The sequence below is a fragment of the Leucoraja erinacea genome, chromosome 26, assembly GCF_028641065.1.
Source record: "Leucoraja erinacea ecotype New England chromosome 26, Leri_hhj_1, whole genome shotgun sequence".
Classification (NCBI taxonomy): Eukaryota; Metazoa; Chordata; class Chondrichthyes; order Rajiformes; family Rajidae; genus Leucoraja; species Leucoraja erinaceus.
In genome coordinates, this window is record NC_073402.1 from 28246919 (window position 1) to 28266091 (window position 19173).

At 45.0% G+C, this 19173-nt stretch overlaps 1 protein-coding gene across 1 annotated transcript; it reads right to left on the bottom strand.

Annotated features, from left to right (window-relative positions):
- Nucleotides 1–202: 202 nt before the first annotated feature.
- Nucleotides 203–17840, bottom strand: LOC129709886 (transmembrane protein 200A-like). The gene is made up of 2 exons (XM_055656552.1): nucleotides 16869–17840; nucleotides 203–2044 (listed from the first exon to the last, which is right to left on the bottom strand). The coding sequence occupies exon 2, from the start codon at nucleotides 2024–2026 to the stop codon at nucleotides 719–721; it is 1308 nt and encodes a 435-aa protein (XP_055512527.1). The 5' UTR covers nucleotides 2027–2044; nucleotides 16869–17840; the 3' UTR covers nucleotides 203–718.
- Nucleotides 17841–19173: the final 1333 nt, after the last annotated feature.

The window sequence follows — 19173 nt, forward strand, 5'->3', positions numbered from 1 at the left end:
CGCCATGTTAACAAGAGGAAGCCTAGAGATAACAAGAGGAGCCAACCATGTGGGATGTGAAGAATTCACTGCAAGACAACCGGGGACTAGTTAGGGACAAATTGAGTATTAGAAAACTTTTATAGAACACTAGACCAAGGGGGACCCGTTGGGTCCCATCCCCTCAACGCGCGGTTGGTTGGGGGGGGGGGGGGGGGGGGGGGGGGGAGAGAGAGACAAGGTCAATGCAGAACATTATAGCAAAAATCAACTGATATCAGCCTACACATAATCTATTTCCCTGCGTATCCATGTACCTATCCATAAGTCTCTTAAACCGTATCTGCCTCCACAACCATCTCCTTGAAACTTTGCCCCCTAAGGCTAAGCCTTCTAGTATGTGATATGTCCATCCTGGGGAAAAGGTCTGAGTGTCTAGCCTATCTGGGCCTCCCATCATTTTTATACACTTCTGTTGGGTTTCCCCTCAATTTCCAACATTCCAGTGAAAACGATCCAATTCTGTCCTCCCCAGCTGATTGTCCACCAGGTTAGGAGAGTTAGACTTGTGTGGGAAGACTAACACTGCTTGGTACAGTTCAGTCAAAAAGGAGCAATGTTTTTGCGAATCGCTTCCAATCCGCAATCCATATTTTCAGTAGACCACATCGGAAGGTTTTCTTTTCAGAAATTGCTGCCTGGATAAATATCTTAACCCATCTGCAAATGCGTTTAATGTTCAGAGTCTTTCATTCCTTAGCTCCTTAACATTCTGCTCCTCGCCTGCATACTCGCGTTCGGCCTGTTCTAGTAACTTGTCCACGCTGTCCTCTCGGTTTTCCAGCTTCAGATACTTCTTTATGTAGCTGCAATCCAAACGTGGCCAACTCCTGTGCTGCTGCCTCTCTGTATGTTGCTGCTGTTGGCTGAGCTCGCTGGCGTTAATCCCGAGGTCCCGGGCCCCGGGGTGGCCGCAGGATGTGTGGAGTTGCATGTCCGAGCAGTACGTCTTCCTGGTGGCCCCCGAGAAGAACAACCTCCCAATAAACCTGTTGGGGAAGGACCGGCGAGGCGAGGGCTGGTCCGTGTCCACGATGCGAGGAGCATCATCGGCGCTGCGGATGCTGCCGGAGCGGATGTATCCGTGGTTCTGTAACCTGCTCAGCTCCTCTGTGGACAATAACATGGTCACCGACTGTCCGAGCTCAGTATCTTCCACCACATCAGCGACCACTGGAGTATCAATCACACAGTTGTTGAGTTTAATGACCGGCAACAAGACCGCGGTGGAGACTGACTCACTGCCGTAATTTAAAGGGACGTTGAGGTTCCCTTCGCTGGAGTTGCCAGACTCGGAGGCCACGCTACAAAGGGAGACGGACGGGGACGGTCTTTTGTGATGGAGCTCGAACTGGGCCGTCATTTTATGATTTGCAGAGTTGTCACAGGAGCGCTCGGGGTCGTAGATGGCGCTGCTGGTCTCTTCAATGGCGCTGGTCTCAGTGGAAGACGGAATGGGATCCTGCAGAGTCCTCTCCGCTTCACTGTCATCCCCATTGGCAGCCTGGCCCGCGATGGAATAGATCTTTCCCTGGGCCAGGAGTCTGGTTTCCCTGTCCCGATTTTCATGCAAGACCGTGTTCGCGCAGATGAACACGAATAACCCGATGCCCATGATCAGTGGGCCAATTAGTTTCAGCTTCTCGTTCCTTTGCCCCGGTCGAGGATGGAGCCTTGATCTGGCAAGTTGAATGTTGACGGCCAATTCACTGTTGTTTGTTGGCTGCCGATTCCCTGGCGCCTGTACTGTTATATACTGTTTATAAGGCCAGTAGCCAGCAACTGCTATAGCGATCCCCACCAAGACAATCAACAGGCCCAGTATAACGAAGAGCCCAGCGGGCGAGCGCATATTAATTTTTCCTTTGACACTCTTATCATCTCTGGAAATATAATTTGATCTTGATGCTTTACCACGGGAGTGAAGAGCGGGTTGGCCAATGCTTTTCTGGGTCTTTGTGGCTGGTTTATTTTCTGTGCTCGTCATTCTGGAGCCTATAGTTCACTTAAAATAAAAGGGGATAAAGTTACTTTAAAGAGAAAAATGTCACATATTTACAAATATTACCTTTTCAATTCTTTCCCATTTTTGCTATTAAGTTCTGCACTTCAATAAAGTGCCATCTATTAAGTATTAAGTATGTATTAAGGCAGAAGGTGGGGGGGGGGGGTGAGAGGGTAACATTAATCTTTATCTTACCCATTGCAATCTAAAAATTGAGAAGCATCATCCATACAGTAACAATCTGAGGAAAGTTACTATCAAATATACAATTTAGTACAAGATTAAAATGGGGAAGGGAGGGGAAAGTCACAATTTAAGGATAAGGGGGAAATCTTTTAGGACCGAGATGAGGAAAACATTTTTCACACAGAGAGTGGTGAATCTCTGGAATTCTCAGCCACAGAAGGTAGTTGAGGCCACAGTTCATTGGCTATATTTAAGAGGGAGTTAGATGTGGCCCTTGTGGCTAAAGGGATCAGGGGGTATGGAGAGAAGGCAGGGATGGGATACTGAGTTGGATGATCAGCCATGATCATATTGAATGGCGGTGCAGGTTCGAAAGGCCGAATGGCCTACTCCTGCACCTATTTTCTATGAAAGATACAAGATACAAGATACATTTATTCGTCACATGTGCCAGATGGCAGTGAAATGAAATTCCCGTACAGCCATACAATAAAAATAAAGGACACAGCACATGAAAGGGGGTCGGAACAGTGAAAATTCCACTGAATATAAATATCAAGTGAAAATGATCTGACGGAACAGACTCAGAAATGTACCTGTGACGTCTTAGTGAATATTGAAAACTCAGAAACATTTCATTTATAACTTCAATTTGTTTGGCAGCTTTAATACAGTTAACGTTCCCAAATGCTTCACTAAAAAGTTACCATACAGAATTTGCCATGAAACCGCAAAAGAGATCCAGTCTGAAGCAGGATCTCGACCCGAAACATCACCCATTCCTTCTCTCCAGAGATGCTGCCTGTCCCACGAGTTAAGGGTCTGTCCAAATCTTCATGCGCCACCTGAATAACGCCCAAGTGTGACAGGCCCTTTGCTCCGGCTTTTTGTGTCTATCTTCGATTTAAAGCAGCATCTGCAGTTCCATCCTACACAAAGATATCTCAAACTTGGGCGGTGCAGTGGTACTGCTGCTGTACAGCTGCAGTGATCCTAGTTCAATCCCAACCTCGGATTTTGTTTCTGTGGAGTTTGCATGTACTTCCTGTGGCCATGTTGGTTTGCCTCAGAAGCCCCCGATTCCTCCCAAGTGACAAAGATGTGCAGGCCAGTCGGTTAATGCCACTGTAAATGTGTCTTAACGAGTGGTGGAATCTGATAGGAGTCATCCATGGGAACATGGGGGAGAATTAAAAAAAACACCAATGTAGGTGGCTTGATGGTTGGCACAGACCTGATGGGCTGAATGGCCTGTTTCATTGCTGGAAAGTTTAAACAAACATTTTAAAATGCAAGAGGCAAAGAGAACAGATGGGAGAGTTTAGCACCAGGTTAGTAATGTCTCAGCCACAAAGAGTCAGTGATACAGTGTGGAAACAGGCCCTTCAGCCTAAGTTGCCCACATTGGCCAACATGTCCCAGCTACACTTGGCCCACCTACCTGCATTTGGTCCATATCCCTCCAAACCTGTCCTATCCACGTACCTGTCTAACTGTTCCTTAAACGTTGGGATAATCCCTGCCTCCACTACCTCCTCTGGCAGCTTGTTCCATACACCCACCACCCTTTGTGTGAAAAAGTTACCCCTCTGATTCCCATTACATTTTCCCCCCTTCATCTTAAACCTATGTCCTCTGGTCCTCGATTCACCTACTCTGGGAAAGAGATTCAATGCACAATAATCAAGTGATGGAAATCATGGCTTATCTTTACGGCAATGAGAATGTGAATCTCCCATCTACAGGGAGTGGTTCATCATCATCGTCCTTTATTGTCATTCTTGCAAAGCAACAGTTGTACAGTGCAAAATGAGAAGACGTTTCTCAGGGAATACTTGAACATCGCACATGAAACTTAAACATTTCACGCGTAAAATAAAAACTATTATAAAAACAATCCAGTCCCTGATAAAACAGTGCGAATAGTTTTTAAAAAAGTGCAGGTAAAAACAGCAACATTAAAATACAATATATGGTGTGTTCAGATATAGCTTCCCCATACAAATGACAAAAGTTCAAGTTCAAGACTGATTCCTGGGATGTCAGGACTTTCATATGAAGATAGACTGCATAGACTCGGTTTGTACTCGCTAGAATTTAGAAGATTGAGGGGGGATCTTATAGAAACTGTTTAGAGATTTAGAGATATATCTCCAAGTTTGCGGATGACACTAAGCTGGGGGGCAGTGTTAGCTGTGAGGAGGATGCTAGGAGACTGCAAGGTGACTTGGATAGGCTGGGTGAGTGGGCAAATGTTGGGCAGATGCAGTATAATGTGGATAAATGTGAGGTTATCCATTTTGGTGGCAAAAACGGGAAAGCAGACTATTATCTAAATGGTGGCTGATTGGGAAAGGGGGAGATGCAGCGAGACCTGGGTGTCATGGTACACCAGTCATTGAAGGTAGGCATGCAGGTGCAGCAGGCAGTAAAGAAAGCGAATGGTATATTAGCTTTCATTGCAAAAGGATTTGAGTATAGGAGCAGGGAGGTTCTACTGCAGTTGTACAGGGTCTTGGTGAGACCACACCTGGAGTATTGCGTACAGTTTTGGTCTCCAAATCTGAGGAAGGACATTATTGCCATAGAGGGAGTGCAGAGACGGTTCACTAGACTGATTCCTGTTTCCTGGGATGTCAGGACTTTCATATGAAGAAAGACTGGATAGACTCGGCTTGTACTCGCTAGAATTTAGAAGACTGAGAGGGGATCTTATAGAAACTTACAAAATTCTTAAGGGGTTGGACAGGCTAGATGCAGGAAGATTGTTCCCGATGTTAGGGAAGTCCAGGACAAGGGGTCACAGCTTAAGGATAAGGGGGAAATCCTTTAAAACCGAGATGAGAAGAACTTTTTTCACACAGAGAGTGGTGAATCTCTGGAACTCTCTGCCACAGAGGGTAGTTGAGGCCAGTTCATTGGCTATATTTAGAGGGGGAGTTAGATGTGGCCCTGGTGGCTAAGGGGATCGGGGGGTATGGAGAGAAGGCAGGTACGGGATACTGAGTTGGATGATGAGCCATTATCATATTGAATGGCGGTGCAGGCTCGAAGGGCCGAATGGCCTACTCCTGCACCTAATTTCTTTGTTTCTATGTTTCTATGATACGACTTGTGGAACAGGCCAACAGAGCAACTCAAGTGACTTTGCACTTGTTTACCTGCGAATCTCCTTCACATTGTCACCAATGTTCCTATTTATTTTTAAAACACAAAAGAGGGCTAGAACAACTCAGCAGGTTAGGCAGCATCATCTGAAGAACGGTATTGACCTGAAACATCATCCATTCCTTTTCTCCAGAGATGCTGCCTGTCCTGCTGAAAAGAGGGGTAGGATTTTGGATGGAATGTATACACACCAGGTGGGGCACAGGTAAGAGAAAGGAGGGAGTGGGGGTGTTACCCAAAATTGGAGAAGTCAATTAGGTTGTAAGCTACCCAGGCTGAATACGAGATGCTGGTCCTCCAGTTTGTGGCATCACTCTAGAAATGGAGGAGGCCCAGGACAGTAAGATTGGCTTGGGAATGGGAATGGGAGTTCAAGTGGTTAGCAACTGGGAGATTCAGCAGGCCGATACCACTACATATTTTATTAGGTAACAGGACCAAAACCATAGGCAGTGTTCCAAGCGAGGCCTCACCAACATCATTGTTCATGTTGCCCAGTTGGAAACGAGGAAATCATTGTACACAGATCACAAGTTAGGGGACAGGCTTCATAACAAAAGCACGGCCAAAAGTAATCATTAATAATGACTCCAGTTAGACTGTGAAAGGAAAAGTGACTGCAGATGTATTTGAGAGCCCAATGGTACAACTCTGCCCAAGGAAACGTGTTTTGGAATGAAATCCTGTTCCTTAGCGAAAATTGAAACAGTAATATTAGGAGGGCCAGATGTTAGCTGGGCCAGGACCCTGCTTCTACTCAGTCAGTCCAGGGAAGGAAAGCCTTTCCGATACCATCCATCCCCTTCCAGCAACTCATCAATTACTGTACACTGGCGCGGCAGGTAGAGCTGCTGCCTCACAGCGGCAGAGACCCGGTTTCGATCCTGACCTCGGGTGCTGTCTGTGCGAAGTGACCTTGTGGGCTTCTCTAGGTACTGCGGTTTTTATCCACGAGTAGTTGCTCTACTCAACAGCCAAAAATCTGTAGCCTCCATTTGATCTGGTATTTTGTTGGTTCCCATGCTTGATCAATGGTGTTTTATCATTAATGTTTTATTATTATTAATGTTTAGTGTTTTCTGAGTCATCCGTAACTGTCACTGTATGTCATGTTGTTACTTGTGGGTGGAGCACCAAGGCAAATTCCTTGTATGTGAATGCTTGGCCAATAAACTTACTTAGTCACCCGGGTTTGTAGGTTAATTGGCGCTCTGTAAATTGCCCCGAGTGTGTAGAGAGTGGATGTGAACTGGTGCAAATGGATGATCAATGGGGGACATGGGCTCAGTGGGTCGAAGGACCCGTTTCCATGCTGTAATTTTCAATCAAATTAGCCCTGCTGGGTAGAGGTTCTGAGGACAACTGGCGATGCATTCTAGGTGAGGACATCGTGAAGAACAGCTCGGTAAATAACCGTGACCGAGACGGCAACAGGCAGTGATGGACCCAACACTAGGAGGGAGCCAACAAGCGGACTCATATGAGTATAGAAGTTGGGTTGTAATGTTAAAATTGTACAAGGCATTGGTGAGGCCAATTCTGGAGTATGGTGTACAATTTTGGTCGCCTAATTATAGGAAGGATGTCAACAAAATAGAGAGAGTACAGAGGAGATTTACTAGAATGTTGCCTGGGTTTCAGCAACTAAGTTACAGAGAAAGGTTGAACAAGTTAGGGCTTTATTCTTTGGAGCGCAGAAGGTTAAGGGGGGACTTGATAGAGGTTTTTTTAAAATGATGAGAGGGATAGACAGAGTTGACGTGGAAAAGCTTTTCCCACTGAGAGTAGGGAAGATTCAAACAAGGGGACATGACATGAGAATTAAGGGACTGAAGTTTAGGGGTAACATGAGGGGGAACTTCTTTACTCAGAGAGTGGTAGCTGTGTGGAATGAGCTTCCAGTGAAGGTGGTGGAGGCAGGTTCGTTTTTTATAATTTAAAAATAAATTGGATAGTTATATGGATGGGAAGGGAATGGAGGGTTATGGTCTGAGCGCAGGTATATGGGACTAGGGGAGATTATGTGTTCGGCACGGACTAGAAGGGTCGAGATGGCCTGTTTCCGTGCTGTAATTGTTATATGGTTATATTATTATATGGTCATAGAAATGTACACTGTGGAAAACGGAACTACGCTGGGCAGCTGAGAATGATATTGTTAACGATGTATCATAGCATCGAATAGCCAGAGGTTTAAAGAAACAATTCTAATTAATGTAGTGATTAAATGTAGGTATTAAATATGTTTTTAATCATGTTGTAAGACTATAATGGAGCTTGAAGGATGTGATTGCACTTGAGAGGATGCCTGGAACATAATGCTTCCTTTATGAGAGATCAGATTAGATGGGTTTGTTTGCCTTGGAGCAGAGGAGACTGCGAGCAACATGAAATAGGAATACAACGTCAGCAGAGGCATCGATGGAATAGACTGTGAGAATTTTTTCACCCTTGTACTTTTCTCGAATGCTGCCTGGATTAGAGGGTTTCAACTTAAAGGTTGGATTGTTTTCTCTGGAACGTCGGAAGTTGAGAGGAGACAATAGAAGTCTATGAAACGATGAGAGGCGTAGACAGGGTGAACAGTCAGAACCTTTCCCCCAGGGTGGAGGTGTCCAACACTAGAGGGCACAGCTATAAGGTGAGAGGGGGAAAGTTGAATGGATATGGGCGGGCGTTTTGTTAATGCAGAGTAGTTGGGGCCTGGAACGTATTGCCAGGGGTGGTGGTTATGGTGGATACTGTATTGGAGGCAGATACGATAGTGGTGTCAAAGAGGTTTTTAGATAGACACATGGAAGTGCACGGAATGGATAGATATGGATCATGTACAGGCAGATGAGATCAGTTTAACTTGACATCACGTACAGTACAAACATTGTGGGCCGAATGGCCCGTTTCCTGTGCTGTACTGTTCTATGCTCCATGTTTTATGTTAGCAGATGTGTCTAAGACCCGAGGGCAATGGTTTTAGGCGAGGAGCGAGAGGTTTAGAGGGAATCTGGTGGAACTACCTCCTCCGGCAGCTCATTCCACGCACCTTTGTGCATGAAAATGACCCCTCAGGTTCCTATCAAATCGTTCCCCCCTCACCTTCAACTTGTGTCCTCTGGTTCTCAATTCCCCTACTCTGGGCAAAAGACAGTGTGTTTTCCAAATCTATTCCTTTCATGATTTTGTACACCTCTATAAGATCACCCATCATCTGCCTGCGCTCCACGGAATAAAGTCCAATCCTTTCACCTACATTTCTTTTGGATACCTAAATGAAAAGCAGATTATCATCAGATTATACAGATCCTGTTTCTTCACAAAATCACACTCCCTTTCATTATCTTCCACTCTGCAACCTCAACTCTACATTCGCCACCCTCATCAATCTCCATACGAACAGTTTCAATAGACAGTAGACAATAGGTACAGGAGTAGGCCATTTGGCCCTTCGAGCCAGCACCGCCATTCAATGTGATCATGGCTGATCATCCCCAATCAGTACCCCGTTCCTACCTTCTCCCCATATCCCCTGATTCTGCTATTGTTAAGAGCCCTATCTAGCTCTCTCTTGAAAGCACCCAGAGAACCGACCTCCACCGCCCTCTGAGGCAGAGAATTCCACAGACTCACCACTCTCTGTGAGAAAAAGTGTTTCCTCATCTCTGTTCTAAATGGCTTCCCCCTTATTCTTAAACTGTGGCCCCTAGTTGTGGACTCCCCCAACATCGGGAACATGTTTCCTGCCTCTAGTGTGTCCAAGCCCTTAACAATCTTATATGTTTCAATGAGATCCCCTCTCATCCTTCTAAACTCCAGAGTGTACAAGTTCTCATCTGATGCCAGTGACACGCTTGTCACCTCAGTCTACCATTGTTACTGGTACCTGTAGCTGCCCGCTATGTTCACTCTTGAATTTCCTCCATTTCCTCATGCACCCTGCCTTCAAACTGTTTTGAAAACCTTTTGAAAACTTCTTCATGTTTGGTGTTTAGTGGTCAGAGATACAGCATGGAAAGGGGCCCTTCGGCCCATCTAGTCTACACCGACCATCGGTTACCCATTCACACTACTGGCTCTATGTCACATCCATACAAACTACACACTGGGGGCAATTTCACAGAGGCCAGTTAATCTACAAACCCGCATGTCTTTGTGATGTGGGATGACACCAGACCACCAAGATGGAGACCCAAGGAAGAACGTGCAAACTCCACACAGGCAGTGCACAAGGTCAGAATCAAATCCGGGTCTCTAGCGCGGGCGGTGAGGCAGCAGCTGCACCACCCAAGTGACTTTCTTCCAACATCTTTGATCTTTCTTTCCCTGGTTATTTCCCACAAAACTCCGCGCAAGGCTGGGATGGATTAATTATGTAAAAACTGTAATTGTTGCTGTTGGCAAGAATCTTACGAGAATTCTCGGAAACTATAAAGTTCGCCCAATCTGCTCAAACTGTGGTCAGTGGAAAATCAGACTTTCACTTTAAAATTTGTCAAATACTTGTTCCCATTTCCAATAATATACCTGTAATCAGTAGCATGTCACCCTGTGCATTATGGCTGAAGATATGCAAAATAGGGAAAATCAAGTCTAATCCATTCCCTTTGTCCTGTTTTCACACCTTACACTTGCTTATCTATCTACCGCCCACCCCCCTGACACCAGTCTGAAGACTGGTGTCAGGGGGGTGGGCGGTAGATAGATAAGCAAGTGTAAGGTGTGAAATCTCTGTGGTGAATCTCTGGAACTCTCTGCCACAGAGGGTAGTTGAGGCCAGTTCATTTGCTATATTTAAGAGGGAGTTAGATGTGGCCCTTGTGGCTAAGGGGATCAGGGGGTATGGAGAGAAGGCAGGTACGGGATACTGAGTTGGATGATCAGCCATGATCATATTGAATGGCGGTGCAGGCTCGAAGGGCCGAATGGCCTACTCCTGCACCTAATTTCTATGTTTCTAGTTTCTAAGGGTGTCGACCTGAAACTTCACCCATTCCTTCTCCCCAGAGATGCTGCCTGTCCCGCTGAGTTACTCCAGCGTTTTGTGTCTACGATTTAAACCAGCATTTGCAGTTCCTTCCTACACATTCTACTGTTCTTTCCGGCACATTCTATTGCTGTATAAATGTTTATTGCACTAACTTTTTTCTACATAGCAAACCCATTGTGATTTACGTCATTTCTGTGAGCGAACTCCACAGATTCTGTGAAAACTATCTAGCTGTGATTATGAATTTGATGTAATTCAAAATGTGTCTATACTTCAACTTCCTCGCTAATAAGTTCCCAAGTCGACATTAATAATAGATCCTGCTTTTGAACTTAGCATATGTAATTAAGCTCCTCTTTCAGAGATCGGTGATCTTAATTAATCAGCCAGAAAATTTAGGAAAAAATGCTTTCTTTAAAACCTTTGTTGATTTCCAGATTTGCTGATGCTGCAACATTAGGCAAGTCAAGCAATTTGTGAGTCATAGATTTCACACAGTGCGGAACTAGGTCCTTCGGCCCAACTTGCCCACACCAGCGAACATATCCCGGTTACACTAGTCCCACTGGCCTGTATTTGGCCATGATGACACAAACTCTGCTAAAGAATACCGGTGGGTAAAGTGAGGGGGAAGACATGTGACAAATTAAATCTAATGTAAGGAAATGTGAGGTGATCCACTGTGGTGGGAAGAATAGAAAGCGGTCGGTTGTTTAAATGAAGGATGTCTACAGATACCAAGAGCTGGAGGTCCTTATACATGAACCATAAGAAGTTAATGCTCAGCAATAGGAAATAATTTGAGAATTGTAGTAAATAGCTATTGGCAAGACCACACCAGGAGGACAACCTACAGGTTTGCTATCATTTTAAAGAAGAATATTCTTCAACGATTACAATCCAGAGAAGATGCCCAAGGTTGGTTCTTCATAAGTAGCAGAAGTTCAAGGAGCAGAATTAGGCCATTCAGCCCATCAAGTTTCAGCAACTAAGTTACAGAGAAAGGTTGAACAAGTTAGGGCTTTATTCTTTGGAGCGCAGAAGGTTAAGGGGGGACTTGATAGAGGTTTTTAAAATGATGAGAGGGATAGACAGAGTTGACGTGGAAAAGCTTTTCCCACTGAGAGTAGGGAAGATTCAAACAAGGGGACATGACATGAGAATTAAGGGACTGAAGTTTAGGGGTAACATGAGGGGGAACTTCTTTACTCAGAGAGTGGTAGCTGTGTGGAATGAGCTTCCAGTGAAGGTGGTGGAGGCAGGTTCGTTTTTATCATTTAAAAATAAAAATGGATAGTTATATGGATGGGAAGGGAATGGAGGGTTATGGTCTGAGCGCAGGTATATGGGACTAGGGGAGATTATGTGTTCGGCACGGACTAGAAGGGTCGAGATGGCCTGTTTCCGTGCTGTAATTGTTATATGGTTATTATATGGTTATAAGTCTAATGCGCCATTCAATCAAGCCATTCCTTCTCAACCTCATTCTCCTGCCTTCCCTCCAGCAGGGGAATTTGGAAAAACAAAAAGGTAACATAAGAATCTAATGGGGCTTGTCAAAGATCTGCTGAGACATTGTTTCCCCTCAAGGGCAACTATGGCACAGTCTGAAATTGACACTATGTTATTTAGCTTTAATATTATTGTAACATGTACTAAGGGAAGTGAAAAACTCAGTTTTGCATGCAATCCAAATAGATCATGTGGACTATATATACACACACAATCAAGTCCAAGTCTCGTAGAGAGATAGAGCAAGGGGGAAGACACAGAGTGCAGGGGAGAGATAAGACTTTGCCTTCCATCACAGTGAGCAGGAGACTCACTGTGATGGATGTTTGTGTAAATTGTGTTGGTGTGTGTCTTGGTTCTTTTCTTGTACAGCTGCAGAAACCAAATTTCGTTTGAACCTCATGTGAGGTTCAAATGACAAATAAAAGGTATTGTATTGTATATAGTTCTCATCAGTTCCATAGACAAAGACCAATTTCCTCAATAGGGTAGAGGTGGATTGTACAGTGTTTAAGAAGGAACTGCAGATGCTGGAAAATCGAAGGTACACAAAAATGCTGGAGAAACTCAGCGGGTGCAGCAGCATCTATGGAGCGAAGGAAATAGGCAACGTTTCGGGACGAAACCCTTCCGGGTTTCGGCCCGAAACGTTACCTATTTCCTTCCTGAAGGGTTTCGTCCCGAAACGTTGCCTATCTCTTTCGCTCCATAGATGCTGCTGCACTCGCTGAGTTTCTCCAACATTTTTGTCTACCTTAGATTGTACAGTACCCCAGCTTATGGAAGAACCATTCAGAAGCCTGATTAAAAACAGAGGGGAAGAAGCTGCTCCTGAATCTGGTGGTGCGAGCTTTCAATCCTCTCTACCTTCCGCTGGATGGCAGTGGGGTGACGGAGAAATGATCGGGGTGGGACAAGTCCTCGATTATGTTGGCTGCATTTCCGAGGCAACATGAAGTGTAGATGGAGTCAATGGTGGGTTGGAGACAGAGGCAGAGACAGGCAGAGTAAAAGAGGCAGCGATGAGCACTGGTCCCTTATCACTGAACTCATGTAAAGTTCGGAAAGCAAATTCCTGCACTTGCTCAAGACCGGAAATTGCAGAAATACCTTTGAGTGGGTGTAGCCTGCCCAGTAAGCTGACGGCATGTGAAATGTTGCTTATATAAAGCATGTTGTGCCACTGATTTGTTTCTGCACAAGTAGCAGGGAACCGGACCATTTCTGCTTTGTTCCCTGCAGAGCCAGGCATATGCTACCCATCCTCCCGCAAGGTGTTATCATTTCAATTGCTGTAGCCACAAGGTGTGCATATTAAATGATTACCCATCAAAAATAACCCCATCTTCCTGCACTCATATTAAAAAATCTCACCACTTCGCTGGCCCAGTTCCACTCGCAACTCGAGAACAGGATGAGAATCAAAGAGAGACGTCCTCAAAGACCCAAAGTTCAGTCAATTCCTAAACATAGAAACATAGAAATTAGGTGCAGGAGTAGGCCATTCGGCCCTTCGAGCCTGCACCGCCATTCAATATGATCATGGCTGATCATCCAACTCAGTATCCCGTACCTGCCTTCTCTCCATACCCCCTGATCCCCTTAGCCACAAGGGCCACATCTAACTCCCTCTTAAATATAGCCAATGAACTGGCCTCAACTACCCTCTGTGGCAGAGAGTTCCAGAGATTCACCACTCTCTGTGTGAAAAAAAAAGTTCTTCTCATCTCGGTTTTAAAGGATTTCCCCCTTATCCTTAAGCTGTGACCCCTTGTCCTGGACTTCCCCAACATCGGGAACAATCTTCCTGCATCTAGCCTGTCCAACCCCTTAAGAATTTTGTAAGTTTCTATAAGATCCCCTCTCAATCTCCTAAATTCTAGAGAGTATAAACCAAGTCTATCCAGTCTTTCTTCATAAGACAGTCCTGACATCCCAGGAATCAGTCTGATGAACCGTCTCTGCACTCCCTCTATGGCAATAATGTCCTTCCTCAGATTTGGAGACCAAAACTGTACGCAATACTCCAGGTGTGGTCTCATCAAGACCCTGTACAACTGCAGTAGAACCTCCCTGCTCCTATACTCAAATCCTTTTGCAATGAAAGCTAACATACCATTCGCTTTATTTACTGCCTGCTGCACCTGCATGCCTACCTTCAATGACTGGTGTACCATGACACCCAGGTCTCGCTGCATCTCCCCCTTTCCCAATCGGCCACCATGGTGGGATGATCTGGGATTCATTCTGTGCGATGTCATCCAACATTAATACAGGACTACTGAAGCAAGTCAAGTCAGGTCAAGTCACTTTTATTGATGTGGCACATTTAAAAGACAGCTCTCGTTGGCCAAAATGCTTTACATTGGTGGAGGTACTAACGTTATACAACAGTGATTCATGGATTAAGTGCATACACAAATACATACATATAGCCCTCACTCCGAGGACATCAAGAAAGGCTTGGTAGTAGAGATGAGTTTTAAGTCTCGACTTAAAGGAGTCGATGGAGGGGGCATTTCTGATGGGAAGGGGGATGCTGTTCCACAGTCTAGGAGCTGCAACCGCAAAGGCACGGTCGCCCCTGAGCTTATGCCTAGACCGCGGGATGTTCAGCAACCCCATGTCGGCCGATCTGAGGGACCTGGAGGTGGTGAGGTGGGTAGGCACTTTCGATGTAGGTGGGGGCAAGCCCATTGAGGGCTTTGTAGACATAGAGGAGGATCTTGAAATTTAATTTGGGTCCCGACCCAAAATGTCACCCATTCTTTTTCTCCCGAGATGCTGCCTGACCCACTGAGCTGTGCCAGCATTCTGCATCAATCATTAATACAGCATGGTCATCCCTACATTGTCCGTACAGATTTATTAAAAAAAACAGTTACTTCACAACACGAATTGTAGAAGAGATGGAGCAGAGCAGAATTTTACGCGATGTGAGGTCCCAGAATGAGAGTGTGGTTTCAAAGAGGAGATATTGAGGAGATTGGTTATACAGTACATTATAAAGAGGAAGGTGTTCCACGTTTAAGAAAGAACTGCAGATGCTGATAAAATCGAAGGGTAGACACAAAATGCTGGAGAAACTCAGCGGGTGAGGCAGCATCTATGGAGAGAAGGAATTGGCAATGTTTTGGGTCGAGACCCAGTCAAAGATGCTGCCTCACCCGCTGAGTTTCTCAAGGTGTTTAATGTTATTGAAACAAAGGTTATTGGTGCACAACAAGGAATTTGCTGAAAGGTAGTTTTCACTTGAGTTGGGGGTGTGGAACTAGGAGCCATCTAAACCTCAGTTATGGGCTCAGCTACCCGTGACTGAAATGAGGAGACATTCTTTCATTTGGGTAGTTAAAATATTCCACCCCAGCGTGCCTTAAAAATGCTTCTCTTTGAGATTATTTAAGAAAGAGATGAACAGACCTTTGGACACCGAGAGCATCTTTGTGAGAAATGTTAGCTGTTTCTCATCTCTGGTGATATATCATGATCTCTGCATTTTCATGCACATATAAAGAATCTATCCCAGCCCTCACCCCAAACATCCTCACCCCAAAGGTATATGGATTCCCAGTTTCACCTTTCTTCTCTTCCCATATAACAGTGGTCATTTTTTTTAAAAATCCAGGTCCAATTCTCGACTAATACATTGCAAGATATGTATTTATTTCAATATCATCACGCCCGGTGGATTTATCTATCGTTAAATCTTAATATCTCCAACATTATCCTTTTTACATTTCTATTCAATCTTTGTTTAGTGTATTATTGTCACGTGTACCGAGGTACAGTGAAAATATTTTTTGCTGCGTGCTATTTAGTCAGTGCGAAGATTATAGGAGTACATTCAAGCCGTCTGCACTGTACGGAGATAGGGTAAAGGGAATAACGTTTAGGGCAAAATAAAGTCCAGTGAAGTCCGATAAAAGATAGTCCGAGGGTCTCCAATGAGGTCGATGGTAGGTCAGGACGGCTCTCTATTTGGTGATAGGGTGGTCCAGATGTCTAATATCATAGCCGGGAAGAAATTGTACAGCTGTAGAAGAAATCTACAAGCTCTACTTGTCCCTACTTCTGAAGAAGGGTCTCGACTAAAAATCACCTATTCCTTCTCCCCATAGATGCTGCCTGACCCGCTGAGTCACTCCCAGTATTTCGGTGTAAACCAGCATCTGCAGTTCCTTCCTACATTGCTTATTTTCAAGTTCTGTTTGCACCACTTTCTCGGCTCACAGTTGTGTACAAGGACATTTGTTTAAAAGGACAGTATCAACGCTGATCAGAGTTTAGAAAAGTTGCCAAGAGTGATAAGGTGATTCCAAATTGTGTTGCCAGAGGAGAGACTTTGCAATTCCACAAAGTCACTTTGCACAGAGAGTGGGTTTGAGAGAGAAGTGAACCAGAGCTTTGGAAACTACATCTGGGAACGATTTATTTAAAAAAAAAAATGGAAATTCAGATCCAGTTGTTCACAATCAAATTGATAAAATTAAAACAAGATGATGATAAAGAGAGGGGAGGCTTGGGACGGCTACAGGCCAGAGATGAACTTTTCATGAGGCAATGCCAGAAAAATGCCTGCATTAGTTAGCACTGGGGCAACCAGAGATTTGGATTCAAAGGGCGACAATTGCCATTTTTTCATTCATTTTTCTACACATTGTAAATCAGTGGCGACCAACAGTCGCTAAAAGAGGCGCAAACTGGAATTGAAACAATTCAACTCCAAATGTTACAGTTGTTACAAGTTGTTACAAACTCCAGTTGTTACATTGTTACAGTTTAAGACTACTGTTTCCCCCACTCGAAAGTTGTTACTCTAATGCAAACACAAACGTGAAGTTTCTGCCAACCACTCTGAAGAGCAACAAAAAGCTCGGCCATTGTATTCCACGGAGGTCAAGGACTGGATATCGTCCGCAGACTTGTCGGTTTACCCCCCAAACTATAATTTAATCCACACAGGGGCCACACGCTTACCTTCTCTGGAAGAATTTGCCCGTTCATTTCTCCGGCGATTTATGCAGCTTTTTTTTAAAACTTGGAATATCCTCGGGTGGGTGCCACTTATAAATCGCCCATCTCTGCGTATTTCAAAGGGCTTGGTGTTCCTAAGCAGAAGGGAGGGAGAGAGGGGTGGGACTAAGCAGAGGGTCAAAGCGGCCGCTACAACCAGGCGTGGATGAATAAGGGTCTCGACCCGAAGCGCCACTCCTCTCCAGAGATGCTGCCTGTCTGACCCGCTGAGTTACTCCAGCATGGTTGTGCCTATCTTCGAGGACAATGAAGGGTAGCGGGGGGATAGCGGATACACGATCTGACCGACTCTGCCTTCTGCTCCACACATGCACGTTTTAGCTGGGCGTAAACCCAAACCAAGTTGCCAGCGGTTGTGAGCCTCAATTGTACCGTAGCTTTTCACTCCCACATCTCCGCGGTCGTTTCTCGCAGCATTGGAGCCTTCGATCATTTCCCACTTTGTTAGGTCGCATTCTCCAAACGCTGGCTACATTGGCGCCGTCTGCAATTGGATTTGTTTTTCTCTCTCTCTCTCTCTCCGCTGCATTTGTCATCTTAATATTCGCTGCGATTCATTTCATGCTTCTGCCCCATCTGAAATAAACTTGCGCGTCTGTTACTGTCTATCTGTCTCTTTAAGCTGCTTCGCTCACTGGCATCACACAAGGACCCTGGGAGGAGGAACAGTTTATTCGTAAATCCTTCGGGTCAATTTCAGTTTAGCCGCTTCAAACTCCAGGTTTAAACCAATTCGTAAAAAAAAAAGGTTTTGATTCGAATTTTATATCTGAATGAGCTTTACCTCGAGAATATAAGCTGCCGCTCGCTGTTTGTCTGTTGAAATTTAAAGGCTTCAATTTCGAATAACAATTTAAAGAAAATGCAAATGATAATCTTGCTGGAAAATGTGGAATGATAAAGAGGAAATAGTGGATATATATTCAGACCAGGCAGCAGCGGGTGCAGCAGCATCATAGATGCTGCTGCACCCGCTACTGTCTTGGAGTCTTATCATCCTTCATTAGAATTGGCAATGGTCAGAAATAAACAGAATTAAATAGTCAGCAGGAAATTATAGAGAACAGTGGAAGCGTCTGAAGAAAGGTCTCGACCAGAAATTCACCCATTCCTTCTCTCCAGAGACGCTGCCTGTCCCGCTGAGTTACTCCAGCGTTTTGTGTCTATCTTCGGTGTAAACCAGCATCTGCAGTTCCTTCTTACAGAGAACAAAAGAAACGGTCTGTGGAAGGGTGGGGAGTGGGAGCGATTAAAGCGGGGATGGGGACTAGAGCACCTACCTCAGTGTGAAATAGCCGACTTAACTTGGTGAGGGGGGGTGAGGAGGCTACTCGAGAAATATGAAAATACCCGAATATCTCAAAATTGTTGAACTCGACTTTAGCCCCTGGAGGCGAAATGTTTCTAATGTAATGAAGATGATTCGCGGTTCCTGCGGCTTCCGTTAAGTTTCGCTGGGACAATGATGAAAGGACTGAGGACAACGGGGTCGGTGCGAGTGTGAGATGCAGCGGCAATGGCGGACAATCAATGGGCATCTCGGCTTTTGGACATCTAACATTGTAGATGCTGGGAATCTGAAATAAGATAACAAGGTGTTGGAAACCACACGGATTCTGTCTGCTCTGCTGAGACAAAGTTAACCTTCTGACTTCTGACCAACCCTTCAATGTAGAATGTGTGTAGCAGGGAAGAACTGCAGATGCTGGTTTAACACCGAAGATAGACACAAAATGCTGGAGTAACTCAGTGGGACAGGCAGCATCTCTGGGGGGAAAAAGTTAGGGTGACGTTTCCCATTCGTTCTCTTGAGTTACTCCAGCATTTTGTGTCTATCTCTAATGAAGAATCTTCGACCCAAACCATTATCTTTCTTTCCATTTGGAACATTGGGCGTTTTCCCCTCCGCTCTGCCTATAACCATATAACAATTACAGCACGGAAACAGGCCAACTCGGCCCTTCTAGTCCGTGCCGAACACTTACTCTCCCCTAGTCCCATCTACCTGCACTCAGACCATAACCCTCCATTCCTTTCCCGTCCATATACCTATCCAATTTATTTTTAAATGATAAAAATCGAACCTGCCTCCACCACTTCCACTGGAAGTTCATTCCACGCAGCTACCACTCTCTGAGTAAAGAAGTTCCCCCTCATGTTACCCCTAAACTTTTGTCCCTTAATTCTCAAATCATGTCCTCTTGTTTGAATCTTCCCTACTCTCAATGGAAAAAGCTTATCCATGTCA

What these genes read in the sequence shown, in the direction of transcription:
- LOC129709886 (XM_055656552.1), bottom strand. Translation starts at nt 2,026, where the DNA reads ATGACGAGCACAGAAAATAAACCAGCCACAAAGACCCAGAAAAGCATT.